This window comes from Sceloporus undulatus, chromosome 3, assembly GCF_019175285.1.
Source record: "Sceloporus undulatus isolate JIND9_A2432 ecotype Alabama chromosome 3, SceUnd_v1.1, whole genome shotgun sequence".
Taxonomy (NCBI): domain Eukaryota; kingdom Metazoa; phylum Chordata; class Lepidosauria; order Squamata; family Phrynosomatidae; genus Sceloporus; species Sceloporus undulatus.
This window is the reverse complement of record NC_056524.1, coordinates 272,864,000-272,885,327: the sequence shown is the minus strand read 5'-3', so window position 1 is coordinate 272,885,327 and position 21,328 is coordinate 272,864,000. Positions and strand designations below refer to the sequence as shown.

Below are 21,328 nucleotides of genomic sequence, written 5' to 3'. Positions count from 1 at the left end.
TATGGCAACCCTAATCCCAGTGCATGTTTCAAACATTTCCTGCTGTGCAGCCTGGTGCACACACTGCTGCCATGGGTCACACTTTGAGGTCAGCTGGACACCTTGTTCTGACCTCATAGAATCATAGAATCCTAGAGTTGGAAGAAACCTCAAGGATCATCCAATCCAACCCCATTCTGCCGTGCAGGAACTCTCAATCAAAGCACCCCCAACAGATGGCCATCCAGCCTCTGTTTAAAGACCTCCAAGGAAGAGACTCTATCACCCTCCAAGGGGGCATCCTCTACCATAGAACAGCTCTTACTGTCAGGAAGGTCTTCCTAATGTTGATCTGGAATCTCTTTTCCTGAAGCTTGAATCCATTGATTCAGGTCCTGTTCTCTGGAGCAGCAGAAAACAAGTTTGCCCCATCCTCAATATGACACCCCTTCAAAACCTTAAACAGGGCTATCATATCACCTCTTAACCCTCTCTTCTCCAGGCTAAAAATAGCCAGCTCCCTAAAGATTTCCAGACCCTTCACCATTTTGATCAAAACAGACTAGAGTGGCACTATCTTCAACATGACACTCTTCCAATATTTAAACATGAACCCTTAACCTTCTCTTTTCTGTGCTAAACACACACAGCTGCCTAAGTTGCTCCTCACAGGGCATCATTTCCAGACCCTTCACCATTTTAGTCACCCTCTTTTGGACACCACTCCAACTTGTCAACATCTTTTTTGAACTGTGGTGACCAGAATTGACCACAGTATTCCAGGTGAGGCCTGAGCAAAGCAGAATACGGTGGAACTATTACTTCCCTTGATTTAGACACTATAGTTCTATTGATCCAACCTAGAATCACATTGGCCTTTTTAGCTGCCACTATTCTCTAGAGCAGCAGAAAACAAGCTTGCTCCATCCTCAATATGACACCCCTTCAAATATTTAAACAAGGCTATCTTCTCCAGGCTAAAAATAGCCAGCTTCCTAAGTCTCTCCTCATAGAGCATGGTTTTCAGATCCTTAACCATCTTGGTGGCCCTCCTCTGGACATGCTCCTGCTTCTCAATATCCTTTTTGAATTGTGGTGCCCAGAACTGGACACAGTGTTTCAGGTGGGGCCTGACCAAAGCAGAATAGAGTGGCACTCTTACTTCCCTTGATCTAGCAGTCTAGAATCACATTGGCCTTTGTAGCTGCTGCATGTTCAACTTGTGGTCTACTAAGACTCCCAGATTTCCTTCACAAGCACTGTTGTCAAGCCAGGTGTCCCCCATCCTATATATCAGAACAAACCAACACCGAAAAGCAGTGGATGTGCTGGGTGGCACAGCAGGATGCATGTGTAAAGAACTGCCTGGCACCAGACAAGAAGGCTGAGATAATGGGGGAGGTCAGGGTATCTCCAGGGCAAGGATATGCCAAGCTGCCCCTGGAGGAACCTGGTCAGTGCAGCCAGTAGACCAGGCTTTGAAACCCTACTCAGCCTTGGAAAGTGACAGGGAGAGAGCATGGGCAAGTCATATCCCTTCAGCCTTAGAGGAAGCAATGGCAAACCCCCTCTGAATAAATCTTGCCAAGAAAATGGTTGCCTGATGGTATAGTTAAGCCTGACCACAACCATAACCATTCATGAGATGAGCGATGACCCATATTAGATGTGGTCCATATGTAGTGGCCTGTTTTCAAGAGTGGCTGCCTTCTCAGGGTTCCTTCACCCAGGCTTAACAGTCTCCCCAACCCACATACAGCCTTTTCCTAGCACCCATGCACCATAAAGCAAGATTTTTTGTGGCCTCATCCTGCAAAAGAAACCTCCAGACCCTCCACAGCACAAATATGGTTTTGACCTCTTCCTTTTTCCTCATACAGGTTGAGTCTCCCTCACCCAGAATTCCAAAATCCATGTCAGCTGCCCTTGCTTTTATATTGTTTTGTATTGTATTATATGGTTTGAGAAAGATCAGTTATATTGCATTGCCTTTAGGGTTCTGTTGTTCTGTTTCCTTAATGTTCTTCACAGTACTCTGTACTATCATATTTATACTTTTTTGACTTTCTGTTTGGAGTCTCCTCCCCACACACACACACAAAGACACACACACACACACACTTTGTATTTGCCAAGGGTTTTTTTCATTCTTTTACAATGACTGATCATCTATACAGTCTTGATAGATACTTGAGGGGGCACTTCATCCCAAACACACACACACACACACACACACACACACCCCACACACACACAGAGCCAGGTTGAATCTCCTTTATCTAGAATTCTGAAATCCAAAATACTCCAAAAAACCAAAATCTTTTCCATGGGTGGCTGAGGCCTTTGCTTTCTGTTAGTTCAATGTACACAAACTTTGTTTCATGCACAAAACTATTAAAAATATTGTGAAGTCAAAGGCTTTTGTGGCTGGCATCCATAGTTTTTTGTGGGTTTTTCAGGCTATGTGGCCATGTTCTAGAAGATTTTATTCCTGATGTTTCGCCAGCATTTGTGGCTGGCATTTTCAGAGAAATATTGAATAAAATTACCTTCAGGCTATAAGGTATATATGAAACATAAATAAGCTTTGTGTTTAGACTTGGCATCTCATTATGTATTTATGTGCAAAGAGTAAAAAAAACCCTGAAATCCAAAACACTTCTGGTCCCAAGCATTTTGGATAAAGGAGACTCAAACTGGTAACAAGATTTGCTATTGTTCCTTCTTTAGATGAAAGCTGGAGTTATGGAGACGCCAAGTTCTGTATGACTGACAGAAATGCACAACCACAAGAGAGAGAGAAAGAACATCAATTTTTCTGGCCCTGATCCTCTCTTGCCCACTTCGTAAAGAGTCCTACCTGGCATGAGTCAATGCCGCCAGAAAGATATCCAGCACAGAACATGGCACTAGTGAAGAGCTGAGAGCCCAGGGCGCTCCGACAGATATCCTGGGCTAGGATGGGCACCTGGGCTTCCATGACAACATCCGCCGCCGGCCCATCTGCGAGAGAAGCAGAGGATGTGAAAGGGGTCTTCCTCCATCCAGTCCCCAGCACTTCTCCCCATTGCTGCCCATCTTGGCCAGTCAGAGGAGTTTATCACACGGGAGGAATTTCTCTTAATTTCAAATGAAAAGAAAGTGGGGCCAGGACGCATTCACGTGAGTTCACTAGTTCAGCGAATTTATGTGAATTCGAATTGCGTTCGAAATGACTTCCCATTGCCCAAAAATAGCTTGCCATTGCCCAAAATTGTGTGTGGCAGTCTATCATGCACTAACGTTAAACCCCATGATTGCGTTCGGATTGCCATTGGATTATACTTCCAATTTCCCTTGTCTGATAAACTCCACAGAAAGCAAGAAAGACTTGTCCTTGTGTCTGGTTGGCTTCTTGGCAGATGGTAGTAGTTGGTGGTTTCCATATCATTGAGATGGTGAATCCACCCCATGTTTCATTCAAAACTGTACAAGAGGTGGAGATAGTTTTAGTACCCTTTAAAGTTTGGATTGCACCTAGAGTGAATTTAAATGGAAACCATGAGCCACTAAGGCAGCAGAGGGGCTTATGTGACAGTGGTTTGAAACACACTGCAGAAATAATCCAGTTGGAGACAGCTCTAACTGCCCTGTGATAGGGAATTCTGGGAACTGTAGTTTTGTGAGACATTGAGCCTTCTCTGTCAGAGAGAGCTCTGGTGCCACAATAAGCTACAATTCCCAGAATTCCCTATCACAGGGCAGTTAGAGCTGTCTCAAACTGGATTATTTCTGCAGTGTGTTTTGGGCCAGTGACATTGGCAGCACTGGGGAAGTTTAAAACCAACGTTTTCATTTCCAACAATGAAGCTTATCACACGAAGGAGATTGGGAGTTTATCCCGTGAATATCCTGGAAAAAACACATAATTAGGCAAAATAATTTCACAAGACATTGCACAAAACCCACCATTAAAGTGGTCACAAAGAAGCATTAACGCACATCTTTTTACTTTCAGGTTTCCAGCAACCAATGCATTTGTGCAATTGTGTGTGATAATCTTTCGTGCAATTACTTGACATTTTTGCTTTATTTGCAGGATGCATTAAATGCACTTTAATCTCTCTTTAGTGCCAAAATTAGCCCCAGTGTGATAAACTCCATACTAAACATTGCATCAATAGACTTTAAACTGATATTTTTTTACACCAGGAGTAAACTTCTGTGGAGAGTCCACAAACTCAAAGCACCTCATTTCATGACACAGACACACACCCAGAAACCCGCAGCTTTTAGAAACGAAGTGGGACAGATAAGAGAAGAGGGTGTCAATGGAGAATCACACCTTCAGGAGGGCTCTGGAGGTAAGAATCACTCTTTTTGCAATTTTATGCTGTCCTTTGCCTATAATCAATTTTATGCAAAGGGATTTTTAGCACCTTTGGGACTAACTGAAAGAAAGAAGTTGGTAGCATGAACTTTCGTCCCCATGCATCAGAGCAAGTAGGCTCAAGTCTACGAAAGCTTATGCTTCCAACATCTCTCTTTCTGTTAGGCTCAAAGGTGCAGCAAGATCCCTTTGCAGACTGATTTTCCAGACTAACACAGGTATATCTTGGAATAAACTTTACACTGCCTTACATTTTTGGTTTTTTTTCTACACAGAACAAGGGGCGCAGGAAAAAAGGCTACACAGTTCCCAACAAAGTTAGACTAAATGTTGTCCCGATTCTTGACGGTATCCCTAAAATGGGACTTGTTTCCATCCTTGTTGTCAGAAAGGAGAGTAAGACAATGCATGTTACTCCAGACTAGTAGCACATTGCTTATAATTAGTTACTCATTACCAATAACTAATTTTGAGTAACTAGTTTCTGACCTAGTGGAGGGATGCTATATTCAAAGCACTGTGGGAAATTAAAATGGCGAAACAGGACCATTCGATGTCCCTGACCTATTTCCAGTAGCACAGAAGGGATCCGAGGGATGGTGAGTCCATTACAGTTTTTGGTCCAAATGTTCAAGTTCAGAATAAACTCCAAGGTGGACTCACTGCCCCACTGACATAGAAGCCACCACTATCTACCTCTCAGGGTTGTTGTGAGGATAAAATAGGAGCAGGGGTCCCCGAATGAACTCCCTTCATAGAAGGAAGGGTAGCATGTCAATGCAAATGAAATGGCAGGACCAATTCCATCACTGCCCACACCCCAATATGGCTGCCCTTACCTTCATAGAGTGAGCCCCAGCCTATGATGTAGCAGAGGGTTCCCATGCCCAGCTCCGCAGGATGCTCCGGCAAGCACACTGGGGTGACCCAGGCCGAGGGGGTCACAGGGGTGCTCAGTTCCAGAAGGGCCACATCATTGTGGAAGGTCTTCGGGTTGAACTGCGGAAGGAGAAGCAGGAAGACGCAAGTGATGGGGAATGGGATGGAATAAGTTGGTTTTCGCACCCAGGATGAGGTAGAGGGAGAGCATCAGTGGCTTACCTTTGGATGGGAAAGGATCCGACTAACTGGCACAATCCTTTCACCTTCATCCAGCTTCGTCAAGTCGTAATCACCCAGAACCACAGACCAGGCCAACTCATTTCTGCTTCTGTGGGAGGAAAGAGAGGAGAAGGTTAAAAATGCGACCCACATAGTGCCCCACAGGGAGCAAACACACACATGCACACATCACTACCACCAACAACAAAGAAGCTGTGTATGTTTTGTGTGTGTGTGTGTATATATATATGTGTGCGTGTATGTATATGTGTGTGTGTATATATATATGTGTGTGTGTATGTGTGTGTATGTGTATATATATGTGTGTGTGTGTGTATATGTGCGTGTATGTATATGTGTGTGTGTGTGTGTAGAGAGAGAGAGAGAGGCAGGGAGGGAGGGAGGGAGGGAGGGAGGGAGAGAGAGAGCGCTGGCTGGCCAGGCCCCTCTGCAGAAGGTGCAGCGGGGAAGGAGAGGGAAGGAGAGGGAGAGCTCCAATGGAACCCCGGTTGCCCTGAAAGCAAAAAGGGACACCGGAAGCAAATGGGGCAAAATGCCAGCAGGGCATCATGGGAGATTTGCAACCCGGGGGTCTTGCGATGGTGTTCAGGAGCACAAGCAAATTGGGATTCCACACCAGACCAATTCGCCGTGAATTTGAACCAAGCCCCACTGCGAATCGCGTCAATCCTCTTATTTAGCGCACTCACCAAAACTCGCCAAAATGAGGAGCCAGTATGGATTCAGTTCGGAAGTCCCGCGGAAGGGGCTCACATTTAAAACTACCAGGTATGAAAATACATTCTCGTTATCACGTGAATGCAAATCGCCCGATCTGCAGACGCCCCAGATCTGAGCTGCAAAGACCCCGTCTGATAAACACCTTTGATATTACCTGGAATTGGATCCCATCACCTTTCCCTCCATTCTTTGCCCATTTCCCACCAGGGGGCAGCAAAGACCATTCCTGAGCAAGAAACAGAGGGAAAGTGGGTTTGGGGGGGCTATCAAAGTTGGGAAGAGAAAGAAGAGGGAGCATTCAAGCAGATTAGATGCAGAGTAGCATAGCATAGTGCTCTGAGTGTTGGGCTACAACTTGGGAGACCAGGGTTCGATTTCCAGCTTGGTCATGAAACTCACTGATTGACCTTAGGAAAGGCACATGCTCTCAGCCTCAGGAGAATCATAGAGTTGGAAGAGATCCCCCAAGGGCCATCCAGTCCAGCCCCATTCTGCCATGCAGGAACTCTCAATAAAAGCATCCCCGACAGATGGCCATCCAGCCTCTGTTTAAAGACCTCCAAGGAGGGAGACCCCAGCACGCTCCGAGAGAATGTGTTCCACTGGCAAACCTTCCCTGAACAAATCTTGCCAAGAAAAGCCCCTGATGGGATTGCCAAGTGGTTAAGGTGCTGACTCTGTTGATGGCAAGATGGGCAGGTTGGCAGTTCGAGGCCCAGCTGCCACACAATGGGATGCTTTCTCATTCCCTAGTCCCAGCTTCTGCCAACCTAGCAGTTGGAAAGCATGCAAATAGGTAACACTTCTCAGTTGGAAGGTAACAGTGTTTGGTGCAGTCATGCTCAACACATGATCACAGAGTAGTCTCTGACAATGCTGGCTCTTCGGCTTAGAAACAGAGATGAGCACCGCTCCCTATGGTTGGACACGACTTGACAACTTTGTCAACGGGGAACACCTTTACCTCTACCTAGGGTTGCCATGAGTTGGAAATGACTGGAAGGCACATAATAACAACAACAAATCTATCTATCTATCTATCTATCTATCTATTGACTTCTGTATCAGCTATTTAGTGAAGTATCTGTAATGCCATGATATGTTTTCCTTAGGGTCTCCACAAGTTGGAAACAATGTGAAGGCACACAACAACACGTCAATGAATGCCCAGACTCCCTGCCTTACCCGGTGAAGCAGTGGGCAGCTGTGAGGACCCAGGCATCACCCACAAGGACCCCACCGCACATCAGTTCTCCATTCAGCCAAACGGAGACCAGCCATGGCCATGCCCCAGGCCAGGATCTGTTGCCCCCCACGATCTTCCCCTTTGCCAGTGTTGTGTTGGGGGCTGGAATGCCACGGCGTCCACACAAACCTAGTGAAAGAAGCAAAGGGAGACAGGTTAGAGAAGAAGAAGACAGCTGATGCAGGATTTGCTTTGAATTACTTATGGCGGCCCTAAGGTAAACCTATCATGGAGTTTTCTTGGCATGTTTTCAGAAGAAGTTTGCCATTGCCTTCCTCTGAGGCTGAGAGAGTGTGACTCACCCAAGGTCACCCATTGGTTTTCATGGCTGAGCTGGCAATCAAACTCTGGTCTCCAGAGTCATAGTCCAACACTCAAATTACTACGCCATGCTGGCTCACAACTTCCCAAATCCCACACCTAGTGTGTGTGTGTGTGTGTGTGTGTGTGTGTGTGTATGCTGGAGATTCTGGGAGATGTTGTCTCCCAAAGCTCTGATTCCAGCCTTTCTTTATGAAACAAGGCACCTGTCCTCTTCTACCTCTATGATTCTATGAATTTCTAAAAACAGTGGGCAAACCATAATCAACTCATAACTGGGAAACAATCCCTTTTAGAACTACAACTCCCAGAATCCACCAGCGCTGCCAGGCTTCTGCCCTGGGACCTGGCCTGTGAGCCCCAAACAGGGCTTGTTTTCCCTGTTCAGTGTTGCATGTCCATCCCAGAGTCGGAAAGCAGGGATGAAGCACCAAGTGTGGTTTTTGCTAGTGGTGGCAAAGGAGGATAACCCATCAGTCCCCGCTGTGCGCATGTAGCTGTCAAGCTTAATCCCAATTAACAAGGTGAGTGTTTTGTCCCTGGAGAGTTGGGCTCGGTCCAGTGGCCCTGTCAGGGCCCAACGCCGACCTTTCCCCTTGCGGGGAACAGCAGGAAAAGATGCTGGGGCACTGGGCCTGACTGGAGCCCTGCGGTGCTGAAGCCGTCCAAGGGAATCAAGAAACGGCGATGCATGCAAAGAGGCATCTGCATGGAAGAAGATTAATTCAGACGGACCCGCCAAGGGTTGGTTTAATGCTTAATCCTGTCTCCGGAGATGTGTGGGTTCTCTATGACCACCCGAAGGGCTGCGTTCTCACCTGGAAGGGACTGATCCGCAACAGTGTTCAAATAGTCCATGTCACTTTCAAGCCCTGTAGGGACAGAAGGGATAGCAATGAGAAAAGGAGAGTCTTCCGTCACATAAAGGCCCAGCTTGGAGGAAGGCCAAGACAGCTCTGGGATGGTTCAAGAATACACAGCCACAGACACATGTGAAAGGAATCTGGGACCTCATTCCCACTACCTTTTAAACCGGATCGCAAATAAGTTTGAACCAATTTAAATGACCATGGTTTACACTTGAACCAAATCGCTGAAGTGATTCGGAGAGAGGCGCTATGCGCTAGACCCATTTAACCTCTGTCTTTTTGACACTGATTTTTTTCTGCGTCTTTTTGGATAAATCGATTCCGCGCAAGTGTGAACCAGATGCGGATAAGATTCTAGGTTGCATCAACAGAAGTAGTTTTGCTTCTCTTCTTTCTTTTATTGCTTGTAGCGTTTTATCTACAGACCCAGTTGTAGACACTATTGACGTGGCACAATGATAGTTATTTGATAACCACTATAACTGTTGTGGGATGCAGTCTATGGAGTTTCTATGGAATCCTGAAATTTGTAGCTTCCTGAAGTACTTCAGATGCTCTGCAATAATTGTGTAGTGTGAATGGATCCCAGGAAAGAAAGAAAGCAGTTGTAGCTGATAAGACCAAGTATGTCACCAGTCTCTGGCACAAGGGGATGGCACACATTGTGTCACTTCACATAGCTTGAAAAACACTGTTTTGAACAATAACTCCCCAAATCTGGGGGCTGTCATCTTTTAATATTTTGCAAACTCTGTCCCCTCAACTTCCCATCAGTGCATCCCCCGCCTTACTCACGGCATTCCTGAAGGCGAAGCTGGCAATGGCTGGCCATGAGGCGAATGCAGCTCTCAGACTCCAGTTCTTGGTACAGACACAAGCGTCGGTACGAAGCACAGGCTTTGCTGAGGGCCCAATTTTGGGCAGGTGGTTCTGGGTTTGCCTGGGCTTGTAGCACACTTTCACAACTGGGCAGGGAATCTGTTGGCCGCTCGGAGGCTGTGACGAAAGGAAGCAGGAAAGATGGTGGTGGACCTATATCTGACACCAGTGGCATCACTAGGGTTGGCATCACCCAGTGCCATAACTCATGGTGTCACCCCCCTCCATCGACCTCCTTCCATCCCATGCCAAACTAGAATCCTTAGCCGTGTTTTTTGGCAATGACTGGGACATAAACAACTAGCAAAATTAAAATTATACCTTTAAATTACATCATAGAATCATAGGATCATAGTCACACGCACAGCCTAAATGCTTTATGTGGTTACAGTGAAAATTTGGTATGATGTGTTTTAATTTCATTTTTAAAAATTACAATTTTTTTTACAAATTACAATTTTAATTTTATTTTTAGAAATTACAATTGTAATTTTTGTTAAAATTACAATTTTCATTTAAGAAACTACAGATCCCAGGATCCCCCTGGGTTCAGTCCTGACAGCTAAGGTGGAATCATAGAATTAAAACTTTGTGGTGTGAAGAGGCCCTGAAACTAAACTCAGCATTTGGGCTGAAAGAGATTTCCCAGCCTTGGCATTCAGCACCCACCAAAATGTGTGATGGGGTCCCAGATGGAGAGAGGCAAGGCTTAAGGCTCTGAGATCTCTGAGAAAATTTTAATGTTAAAACAAACTGGGATCTCTCCTTGCTCTTCCTCCTGAGCCTCATCCCACTCAGACCATCTCCAGCATTTTAAAGGGATGCAGGTGAACACCACCATGGCCCATTTCTGCCCAAAGGCAGATATTTGGGGGGCAGTCACTTGGTGTGGACCACACTCCACACATCCCACTAGTGATGCCCCTGTTTGATACCTGGTGGATCATTCTTTTGATACCCCTTCCTCCTCTCTTCAACAGCCTATTCCCAGTCTGGTAGAGCTGCTGGCCAGGTGGCAATGGAGGCGACTCACTTTTCGCCTAGCCAGCATCCCTGCTAGACCTGCAACAAGCTGCCGGGCAGCACCAGCCCCATGCGCACTAGTGGCTACACAGCTGATGGATGGTAGATGAACCCTGGCTGGTAGAGGAGGGCAACTAGGAGGGTCTCAGGATGGATGGGAGCAACTGTCCCACTGGGTGTTCACCCCCCTCTGAGGTGTGGTTTGCATCCCTTGCACACACACATACCAGTGATGCCCCTAAGAAAAGAGGTCTTGGAACCCTAAGCCTTGCCTCTCTCTCCATCCTGGACCCTATCATACATTTTGCATGCCGAATGCCAAGGGTGGGAAATCTCTTTGAACCCAAAAGCTGGGTTCACTTTCAGGGCCTCTTCATCCCACAGAGTTATAGTGCTACAATTGCACTATAGCTGTCAGGACTGAACCTGTCCTAGGGCAATCCTGGGATTTGTAGTTTTGTGACATTCTTTGGCAGGGAAAACAAAAGATCTTGCAAATCCCAGGGTTCCATAGGACAGTGCTACAGCACTTAAAAGTGGTGTCAAACTGCATTATTTCTACAACACAGATGCACCTTAGGACTCTGAGGCATCATCTGCCCTGAAGAAATAATCCAGTTTGCCACTACTTTAATCCATCCATCATTGACACCACTTTAACTGCCTTGTCACAATGCTATAGAATTCTGGGAATTGTAGTTTTGTGAGCCATTGCACCTTGGGGTTAAGTTGAAGATGGTTTGAAGGCACACAAGAACAATGACAACAACGGCCCATGGGCAGTAACTTCTGCACTCCTGTGTTAAACCTTAAGTGCGCATGGGAACTTACAGGTACATTCCTGGGTCCCATTGCCACAATCTCCAAAGAGGCAAAGCACACAATCCTGGCACTCCTGTACCCTCTGGGAATGCTCTGCCTGTGCATCTTCCAGGGCCAGCAGGGCATTCTTCATGGCAGCTTCCAGCACAAGTGTGCCCCGGTTGGATAGTGCTGCAGAGACGAGAGGGAAAGGTCTGAAGTTAGTTGGAAAAGAAAATCAATTGCAGGGAGAAAGTGAAATGCGGCAGGACAGAGGTGCTTGACCTTCCCCCAGCCAAGCAATTCTCCCCTGCAATTTATATTTAGTTTTATTTTACAGTCAGCCCTCCATATCCATGGATTCTTCATCCATGGATTCAATGGTCTGAGGCTTGAAAATATTCCAAAAATATACAAATCCCAAAAGCAAACCTTGATGTTGCCATTTTATATAAGGGACACTATATTTAATGGCATCTGAACATCCATGGATTTTAGTATCCATGGGAGGATCTGGACCCAAACTCCAGGGGATACCAAAGGACCCCACTTTAACAGGGAACCTTTGGTTCTCCAGATATTTTGGATTATAGCTCCCTTGAACACTTACCATTGTCCATATTCTCTGTGGCTTCTTGAAGTCCAAAACATCTGGAAAGCCAAAGGTTAGCCATCTACTCCCAAAGGTTGGCCCCATTAATTTTCTTACAGGTTTGGTAGATATCCAGTTAGTGACTCTGATCTCCCAAAGCCACATACTTGTGGTCCCTGTGGATACCTGTGTCCTATGCACGCAGTGGCATTAGCCTCACAGAGGAAGGACACGTTTCAGTCACAATGCTCTGCTTCATGTTTTCTCCTTCACTGTAATCCCCCCCCCCTTTTTTTTTTCTTCATATTTTGGTTCTGTATCTATGCAGGGTAGTTACATCTACTATCATTTGCTATTTATCTGCCACTTGTGGATATCATTTTGCTGGCACATTTTGCTATCACCTACCTGTAGAAATCATTATACTGGAATTGAAGTTCTTAAGGCCAGAGGAAGCATAGTGGACACTACCTGAGATATATAGTTCTCTATAGCACTTTGTATTGTGTACTCTGTATTTTGTAGTCTCACTGCAATGTGGTTACTTACATATAAATATTATGTTCATTGTATATATGGTAGAGCTGTGGTTCCATTCCTTTGGAGCATTGTTGCAGTATTGTTCATTATATCGTCAGTTTCCCCCTACCTATTTTTCTTGTTTTCTGTGAAACCTTCCTGTTTTGTGTTTTCTCCTCCTATCCCACACCATACAGCATCTTTAGTCATGTTTTTGTACCAAGTTACTCATAAATCGTAATTCCTGCATATCGCTGAATGTCATGACAATAATTGCGACATAAACCACTAGCAAAAATAAATTAGATCTTTAATTACAATATCATGCACGCCCAGTGCAGTACATAAACTATTTAATGGGGATAATGAAAAGGTAAGATTGATGTCTAATACAAAAATACACCACACAAAACACACAAACACACAACACACACACACACACACACATAATTTTATAAGAGTAAAAAGAAACTTTCAAAAAAAGCCTGGGGCCGTTCCTTTCTCCTTTCACTGAGCCTCACCCCATTTGTGCCATCGCTTCAGCATTTTAAATGGAAACAGACAAATGCCACAACCCGTTTCTGCCAAAATGCAGGCGTTTGAGAAGCAATGGGGTCACCCCACTTAAGGTGCCACCCGTGCAATCGGCACACCCCACACATCCCTAGTGATGCCACTGCATATCCACGGGGTTTTTTATCCATGGGTTCAAAGATCCACAGCTTGAAAATATTCCAAAATTATAATTCCAAAAGCCATTTTGTCATTTTATATAGGACATCAGATAGAAGAAGCAACTTTAACCAAAGATATGCAGACAATGACACCGTACTATTGCAGAAGACATTCAGGAACTGGAAAAGTCAATAGGAAGGTCAAAGACGAAAGTGCAAAGGCAGCTCTGATGCAGAACATAAAGAAAACAAAAATAATGACCACAAAAGAAAGACACTAATTCAGTCTAGACAACGAGGAATGAATAAAGAATTCCCCTATGTAGGACAAACATTGACCAGAATGGAGAGTTCGTCAAGAAATAAGAAGACGACTAGGTATGGGAAGCAGCTATGAAAGACTGGAAAAGATATTGAGGAGCAAAAGTATTACAACTGATCACTAAGTCAAATTGTCCAGGCCATTGCATTCCCATCATCCCCAGGTACGGAGTGTGAGAGCTTGACAGGAAGAAGCAGACAGAAAAACCAACTTCTTTGAAATGTGGTGCTAGAGAAGAGTCCTTGGGATGCCATGGACGGCCAAGAAGACAAACAAATGGGTTCTTGAACCGATCAGACCAGGGACCTTATCGCACAGGCTCCAAGCACGGGACGAGGACGAATGAAAGGGGCCGGGAACAAGTGGGGGGCGCATTTTACTGCACACAGAAGTCCCCCCACTTGTTCCTGGCCCCTTTCATTCTGTCCTCATCCCGTGCTTGGAGCCCTTGTTCAGAACAGTTCTCACAAATCTCCTTTCTGCGGACGGATTGGGAACGGAAGGGAAGGGAACGAGTGAGGGACTTCCTGTATGCACGTAAAATGTGACCTCCATTCCCATTCCCTTCCCGGCCCCTTTTGGACCATTTCATCCCGTGCTTGGCTGTGCGGTAAGGTCCCAGGTCTCTCCTTGGAAGCAAAGACGCTCAAGCGGAGACTGTTGTACTTTGGCCACATCATGAGAAGGACTGAGCACTAGAAAAAACAATGATGCTAGGAAAGGTAGAGGGTAAAAGAAAGAGAGGAAGACCACAAACTGGATGGATAGACTCAGTCAGGGAGGTTATGGACAAGGGCTTGCAAAATCTGGGCAAGACTGCAGTGGAGGAGAGGGATTCTTGGAGATGTCTCATCCACAGGGTTGCCATGAGTCAGAAACAACTCGAGGGCAGCTAACAACAACAAACACCATATGAAATGAATTTATATTCATATTAGTGTTTTTAGCTTTTATTTTGTAAGGTACTACACTTTTCTTGAATGTGCTACATTTTAAGGTACCTTGTGCTCCTTTGTGGTTATTAGGACATTTGGTCCCCCTGCCTACTCAAGCTAAACTCTGCTATGAAGGGCTGTAGGAAATACTGATAATGCTCACATGGAAGGAGTAAATATTTACACCAGAACACCCCTGCTCAACTCCCATAGAAGAATTGAACACCAGGAGCATATGCAGCTTCCAGCTGGCATCCTCTGGTGGTTTGACACCCACCATGATAGGGCTATGCCAACATACCTGCTTTGTCCAGTGCTGCATAAAGAGCCATTCAATACCTCCTTATGCAATGTCATTATGCAAAAGGACCTTGTTGCACCTTTGAGACTAACTGAGCAAAAGAGATTGAAGCATAAGCTTTCGTAGACTAGGTCTTACGCAATGGCTTTGCCAGATGGCGCCTGGGTGGAGCTCTGTCCCAACCGAAATGGAGACCCATTGGCCAGGAAAGCTGCCTTCCTTCTTCGCCTTCGCCATGCATCTCTGGCGCCCAGACCTTTACGTAAGTACGCTGGTAGGACATTACGCTCTGCCAACTACAAATACGATCTTGGCCATCAAGAACTAGAGTCTGGAATGTGAACATCACATGGTGGAGGCTTGTTGTCTCTTTTTCCAGTTCAATGTGCTTTTCATATAACCTCTGAAAGAGCCTATATAGTGTCAGCCTTCTGATCAACAGATTCTGGTTCCATGGATTCAACTACCTATGGCATGAAAATATTCCACCACCACCCCCCCACACACACTTTTTTCCTCCAAAAAGCAAAGCTTGATTTTGCCGTTTTATATAAGGGATAACATTTTACTACCCCATTGTATATAATGGGACTTGAGCATCCCTGAATTTTAGTATCCACAGGGAGTCCTGGAACCAAAGCTCAGTGATACCAAGGGCCCATTGTACTTACAAACTACAGATCTTAGAATATATATTATAGATAGATAGATACAGATATAGATATAGTTATAGATATAGACATAGATCCCACAGCTCCCAGTAACACACAGTTGCCATGGCTGAGTGCTTCTAGGAGCTGAATAGTCAAAAAAGGGGGGAGATTTTTCCAATCTCTAAATTTTTTGCCGTGCAACTATTGAGTGGCTCTCTGCCTTTGCAGCCCGTCTCCAATCTCAGGCTTTGGCAAACATCCAATGTAAAACCTGTTCTTAGATACTGAATAAACTGATACAACATCCTTAAGAGGACCGTATCTTACACACATTCTGATCATGTAAATTCAACACATTAATCATTGCATTTTTTGGACCATTATATTTCAACTCCAGTACCAGCAGCAAGCTAAGAGCTCTCTTGTGAAGAGATGAAGGCTTTCAAGCAGCTTAGAGAGTAAAGGGACTCCCATTCCTCTTTCAAGGCCGTTTGGAAGTGAAGTTCCACCATGCTGCCTAACCCTAGGCTCATGCCATCAACACAATCCCCACACAACACAAGGCCATCTCTGCTGGCTTCCCTTCCTTTCCTACCTTCTAAGGAGTTTATCAGGCAAGGGAAACTGGAAGCATAATCCAATGGCAATCTGAACACAATCATGGGGTTTAACATTGCATGATAGACTACCACGAACTCGCGAATTCACGTGAATGAATTCTGGCCCCACTTTCTTTTCATTCGAAATTAAGAGAAATTCCTCCCTTGTGATAAACTCCTAGGACTATTGGAGGAATGGGAGAAGGAATGGAAGAATAAGGTGGCAATGCTATGCCTGCACAGTAGCAACTGGAGTCTGCATGGCAGGATAAGGCTCCCACCAATGCCAGTTTTCTTGCAAGCTTCTCTGCTTCATCGCCACTACCACATTTTAACCTAATCCTATATGGCTTGAGTCCAGGCTATTGGAAGAATCATATCTCCCTGTATGAGTTCATTCAGGTTTTAAGATCATCAGGAGAGGCCCTACTCGCTCTCAGGTGTGTTTGGTGGATGGCCTTCTTTGTGGCTGCTCCCAAGCTTTGGAAGTCCCTCCCTAGAGAGGCCAGGATAGCACCATCCTTACTATCCTTCCGACGCCAGGTAAAGATGTTCCTGTGCAGTCAGGCATATTAAGTGGAGAAGGACTGGGTTTTTAATGCTGGATTACCCAAATTTTAATGGTTTGTATTTTAATACATTATATTTTAATTTATAACTGTTTTAATCCTTACAATTGTTTAATTGTCTTTTTCCTAAATTTTATATTTATGTATTTTAATACAGTACAGTATTTGTATTGTTTTTAAATTGTATTGTTTTATACTTGTGTGCCTCCTTGAGTCCCTATATTGGGAGAAAGGCGGGATATAAGAAAATAACAACAACAACAACAATATCCATTGGCCTGTGATGAAAGAGAGGCCACTCTGATCATCTTGCTACAGAAAAGCAGGATATAAATAAAAGCTTTATTTTATTTATTATTTAAATCCATTATTTATTATTATTTAAATCCAGGATTTACTGTTTCAACCAGCTGGGCATTTTTTAGTCTCTTCAGTCCAGAATGTTCCTGGATTTCCCTGACAAATGGCAACCCTATTCCACCTCGCTCAGCCCCTTCATTCCCAAATGAGTTCTCTCTTCCAGCCCAATACTCCTCTGGCATCAGAAGTGTCCTAAGGGGAAATATTGGTGGAGGCAGAGCAGAAGAAGGACAGAAGTGAGAGCTCTCCCTGGTGTTTTCCAAGGATGAGGGCTGTGCTGGGGATGACGAGTGTTGTGATACAAGTTATCTGGAGGGTATCAGGATGAGGAATGCTGGAGGAGATAAAGACAAGCCATGGGCAGGGGTGACTGGCAGAGCTACCGGTATTCCACAAGAAAAGGGGATGGGAAAGCTTTACATCACAGTCATGCCCTTTCTCTTCTCCTCTGATTTAGGAGTTTATCACACGAAGGACATCGGGAGTTTATCTCGTGAATATCCCATACATTTTGCGTAATTAAATGAAACGATATCACACGATGTGGCACAAAACCGGCCATTAAAGTGGCCACAAAGAAGCATTAACTTGCATCTTTTTACTTTCAGAATTTCAGCGACAATGTATTTCCCATATTTGCATAAATGTGTGTGATAATCATTTGCACAATTACTCACCATTTTCGCTTTATTTGCAGGATGCTTTAAATGTGCTTTAATCTCTTTTTAATGCCAAAAGTAGCCCCAGCGTGATAAACTCCATGGAGTGCAGCTGCACTGAAGAATTAAAGGAGTTTGATGCCTCTCTAACAACCATGACTATCCTGGGGAATCCTGGGGTCTGAAGTTCTGATGAGGCACCAGAGCTCTCTGACAGACCAGGCTGAATACCTCACCCACAGCATAGAGTCATGAAGTGGTGTGAAACTGCTTTAATTCTGCAATGTGGCTGCACCCTCACACAACCATGTCTGAAGGTATAAAATGATATGAAGGTATAAAATGAGCCAGCAACAGCTTTGAGACTAACAAGTTTTTCTAGCATAAGCTTTTATGGACTCAAGTCCACTCCATCAAAAAAACATCTAATGAAGAATAAGCCAGTCAAGTTTCAAAGATGTTAGAAGATTTTAAATGCTGTTTTATGTTTTAAAAAAAGAGTAACGGGGCTCTTTTAAAAAAATACTACACTAATGTAGTATTTCCCAGGGGCTGAAAATAGAAAATGCTACACCAATTGTAATTGCTCATTCCTGCTTTAAAACTTTTCACTTTTGATGACGGTGAACTATCATTGAACTATCATTCAATCATGCACTTTTCTGAATTTGTGCAGGATTCTAGTCTGTCCATCACTGTCCTGCAGCATAGAAACATAGACTTTTAGAACTGAACAGAACTACAAAGGTTACATAGTCTGATCCAGTAAATGCACGGATCAATAATGCATAGCTAATGGATTGTTTGCTCACTGGGATGGCTTGCATATATACCCACTTATTTGGACGCAAACCCCACTCAACTCAACAGGACTTGCTTCCAAGTACAAGTGTGTGGAATTGTGTTGAACTTCCACAGCTGTGTCAGAAAGCTACTGGCATACCATATAAATGTATTCAAAGGAAGTAGGTTGGAATAGCAGGAAAAGAAAACTAACGGCAGTCCCTGCCATTCCTCTCCACGTTTTGTGGCAATGAGTTCAAGTCAAGACCAAAGGAAGTATTCCTTCATACAATACAACATTAAGTTCTGGGACACATGCCCACAACATGTTGGAGAATCCAGGCCACACAGGCATATGGAGCTTCAGTTAAAAGGACCAGTCTTTGACCAATGGGATCGATCAAAGGCTCTTAAGTACCATCTTAAAATACTCTTGAGTATCAAAAGCTGGAGAAAAACCAGCACTTGGCAACAAACACAGCCACAATCCCTTGCTTGAAGGCACACAACACACACAAGCCAGGAGTGGCTGCAGCATGCTGCTTTTGCCTGAACTACTGGGAAAGACAATGGGGTCTTTCACACATCGTATTTTTTAGTGCAATGATGTGAATCATCTCACTCATGCATTCTGGGTTTGTTATTCGCACTGTGGAACCACATTGATGCATATTTCTGCAAGTTTGGTTGTTCACACGTGCAAGCATTCAAATAAAGAAGGAGCCAACAATGAGAATGCATTTATAACCCTTTTTGGCATGCAGCATTTTATCACGGGTATATTTGCATCAGTTATTCACACTACCAACAAGGCAGATCTTTTTTAAAAGCTCGATATTGATTGTCCTGGATTAAATGGGTTTTTTGGCAGCGTCCCCCAAAAAACTTAATTGGGTGCATTCAGGATGCATGTGAACAATAGAGATTTAATCCAGATTGATTTTGGATTATTTTCACAGTGTGTGAATAACCTCAACATTCCTCCCGCTGCTGGTACTCTCCCCTCGCCATGGCTGAGTTCACTGAATGCAAACACTTTTTGCACTTTGAATGCAGTTTGCAGCAACTGAAGCAAATGGAGGACAAAGCGGAGTAGTGAGAAGAGGTGAGAGAAACTGGGACATTTTAAAGGCAGGTTAAAAAGTGCTTTGATTGTGTCTTCTTGCACGGCAGCGAACTGGGTTTCATGGCCCTTGAGGTCTCTTCCAACCCTATGATTCTAAGACCTAAAAGGATTAAATGGGACTGCGCCTGCCAAATCAGGACCATTGAAGGGCCAGCCATAGCATACTAGCATTTACTAACATTATGTGAGGCTTGGATGCCAAAGGAATCTGGACCAGTACACATCCCTAGCACTTCAAGTGGAACAATCTACCCAGCAGGGCTGGGAAAGTGTTACATTATGGAGAGATCATTGCTGTATGCAGCATCCAATAGTGGACGCAGTGAGTCAATGGCCTAATCCCATAGAGCATAGCTTCATGGGCATACTATGCATGCCTCCAATGTCCCCAGCAGCCCTCTGTATTTCTCTACATATTTATTAGAGGGAGGGATAATAATTCAGGGTCCTTTCACTCTACACAGTTACACCACTATGATTCCACTTTAACATGTACATTTCCATCCTATAGGCATCCTGGGATTTGTAGTTTAGGGAGGACTATTTAGAAGTACCAGTGAGAGAGCTCTAGCACCTCAGACCAAATTGCACATACCAGGATTCCAAAGGATGCAGCCATGGCAGTTTTAAAGTGGAGACATTGTGCCATAACTGTGTGGTGTGAAAGGATCTTCAGTGAAAAAGCACAAGCAGAAGGTCCCTCATCCAGTTCCTGGAATACACAGTAAATGGAACTTCAGATTCCAAGTTTTGTTTGCGTCTTTGGAAAGATGCTGAAATTCAGAATAGCTCATTCGGGACTAGAAAGAGAAATGGTTTCACCTCACATCAGGCAACGTCATATATTATAAAGTCATACTACAGTTGGCCCTCTATATCTACAGATTCTTTATCCATTCCAAGATACAAAATCCAAAAAGCAAGCCTTGGTTTTGCTATTGTATATAAGGGACACATTTTCACCACACCATTGTATTGAATGGTACTTAAGTATCTGTGGATTTTGGCATCCCCAGGGGTTCCTGGAACCAAAGCCCAGCAGATACCAAGGGCCCTCTGTAATAGCAAGCAAAAGAAGCAGGGACTGGAGAGCATCCAGTGGAATCCACAGAAGAAATAGCACAATTACACAAGGTGATACTGCTTGGGATATTCCACATTAACTGATGATACCTCACCGGTTCCTAGATTCTAAGACAGCTTTCGGTCCAGTCTGTAAAATCTGGAAGACTGCAAAACTGACCTAATAATAAATTGCTTCAATGACAACCAACATAAAAGAAGCAAAAAGAAGCCATGGTGCAAACTTTTTAAAAACTGTCATTTTGCCACCTTTGCCCCCTCTCCCAGACCTCTCTTGGCCATCGTAGGCAAAAAGGCTGTTGGCTGGGCAGTAAATCTGCCAGCTGGAGAGGCTCAGCCAGGTCTGGAAGGATGGCAAGTATGCCACCTGCTGCTCTTACCTCGCAAGACGCTGGGTGGCATCGGGTATAGCTCCTTGACCAGTGGGGCAGCTAATGCCACCCCTACAAGGCAGGACAACAGGAGGAACAGGCGGGGATTCATATCTCAGGAGCAGGACAGAGAATGGGAGATTACAGGATGGTTTTTCTGGCTGCTTCTGGACCGGAGGGTGGCAATTCCCCACCAGCAGCACCTCTTCCTCCTTTCACCCTTGTTTCCACCGGCCAGGGACAAGTAGGAACAATGCTGTGGCTGCCTTTGTATATATACAGTGCCACAGGGGGGACAAGAAGGGGGGGTATGGCCAAATTTCCCATGCTTGTGGGGGTGGACACAAACAGATGAATTCATTAGGGAGGGCAGTGATGCCAGGCAGGGTCTTGCCATTGGGATGGGATGGGCTTGGGGGGGGGGGGGGAAAGGGGAGGTGTAGTAGAAGAAGA

At 44.8% G+C, this 21,328-nt stretch overlaps 1 protein-coding gene across 1 annotated transcript in view; it reads right to left on the bottom strand.

Moving 5' to 3' along the window:
* PRSS56 (serine protease 56) overlaps window positions 1–20,978 on the bottom strand; it is a 43,006-nt gene extending 22,028 nt beyond the window's left edge. The window contains exons 1-8 of the mRNA XM_042460698.1: window positions 20,885–20,978; window positions 11,360–11,521; window positions 9,422–9,622; window positions 8,576–8,629; window positions 7,376–7,565; window positions 5,450–5,558; window positions 5,188–5,347; window positions 2,840–2,982 (exon numbers count right to left, since the gene is read on the bottom strand). Of these exons, the coding sequence (XP_042316632.1) occupies window positions 2,840–2,982; window positions 5,188–5,347; window positions 5,450–5,558; window positions 7,376–7,565; window positions 8,576–8,629; window positions 9,422–9,622; window positions 11,360–11,521; window positions 20,885–20,906 (1,041 nt within the window). The 5' untranslated portion in view covers window positions 20,907–20,978. The remainder of the gene's footprint in view (window positions 1–2,839; window positions 2,983–5,187; window positions 5,348–5,449; window positions 5,559–7,375; window positions 7,566–8,575; window positions 8,630–9,421; window positions 9,623–11,359; window positions 11,522–20,884) is intronic.
* Window positions 20,979–21,328: the final 350 nt, after the last annotated feature.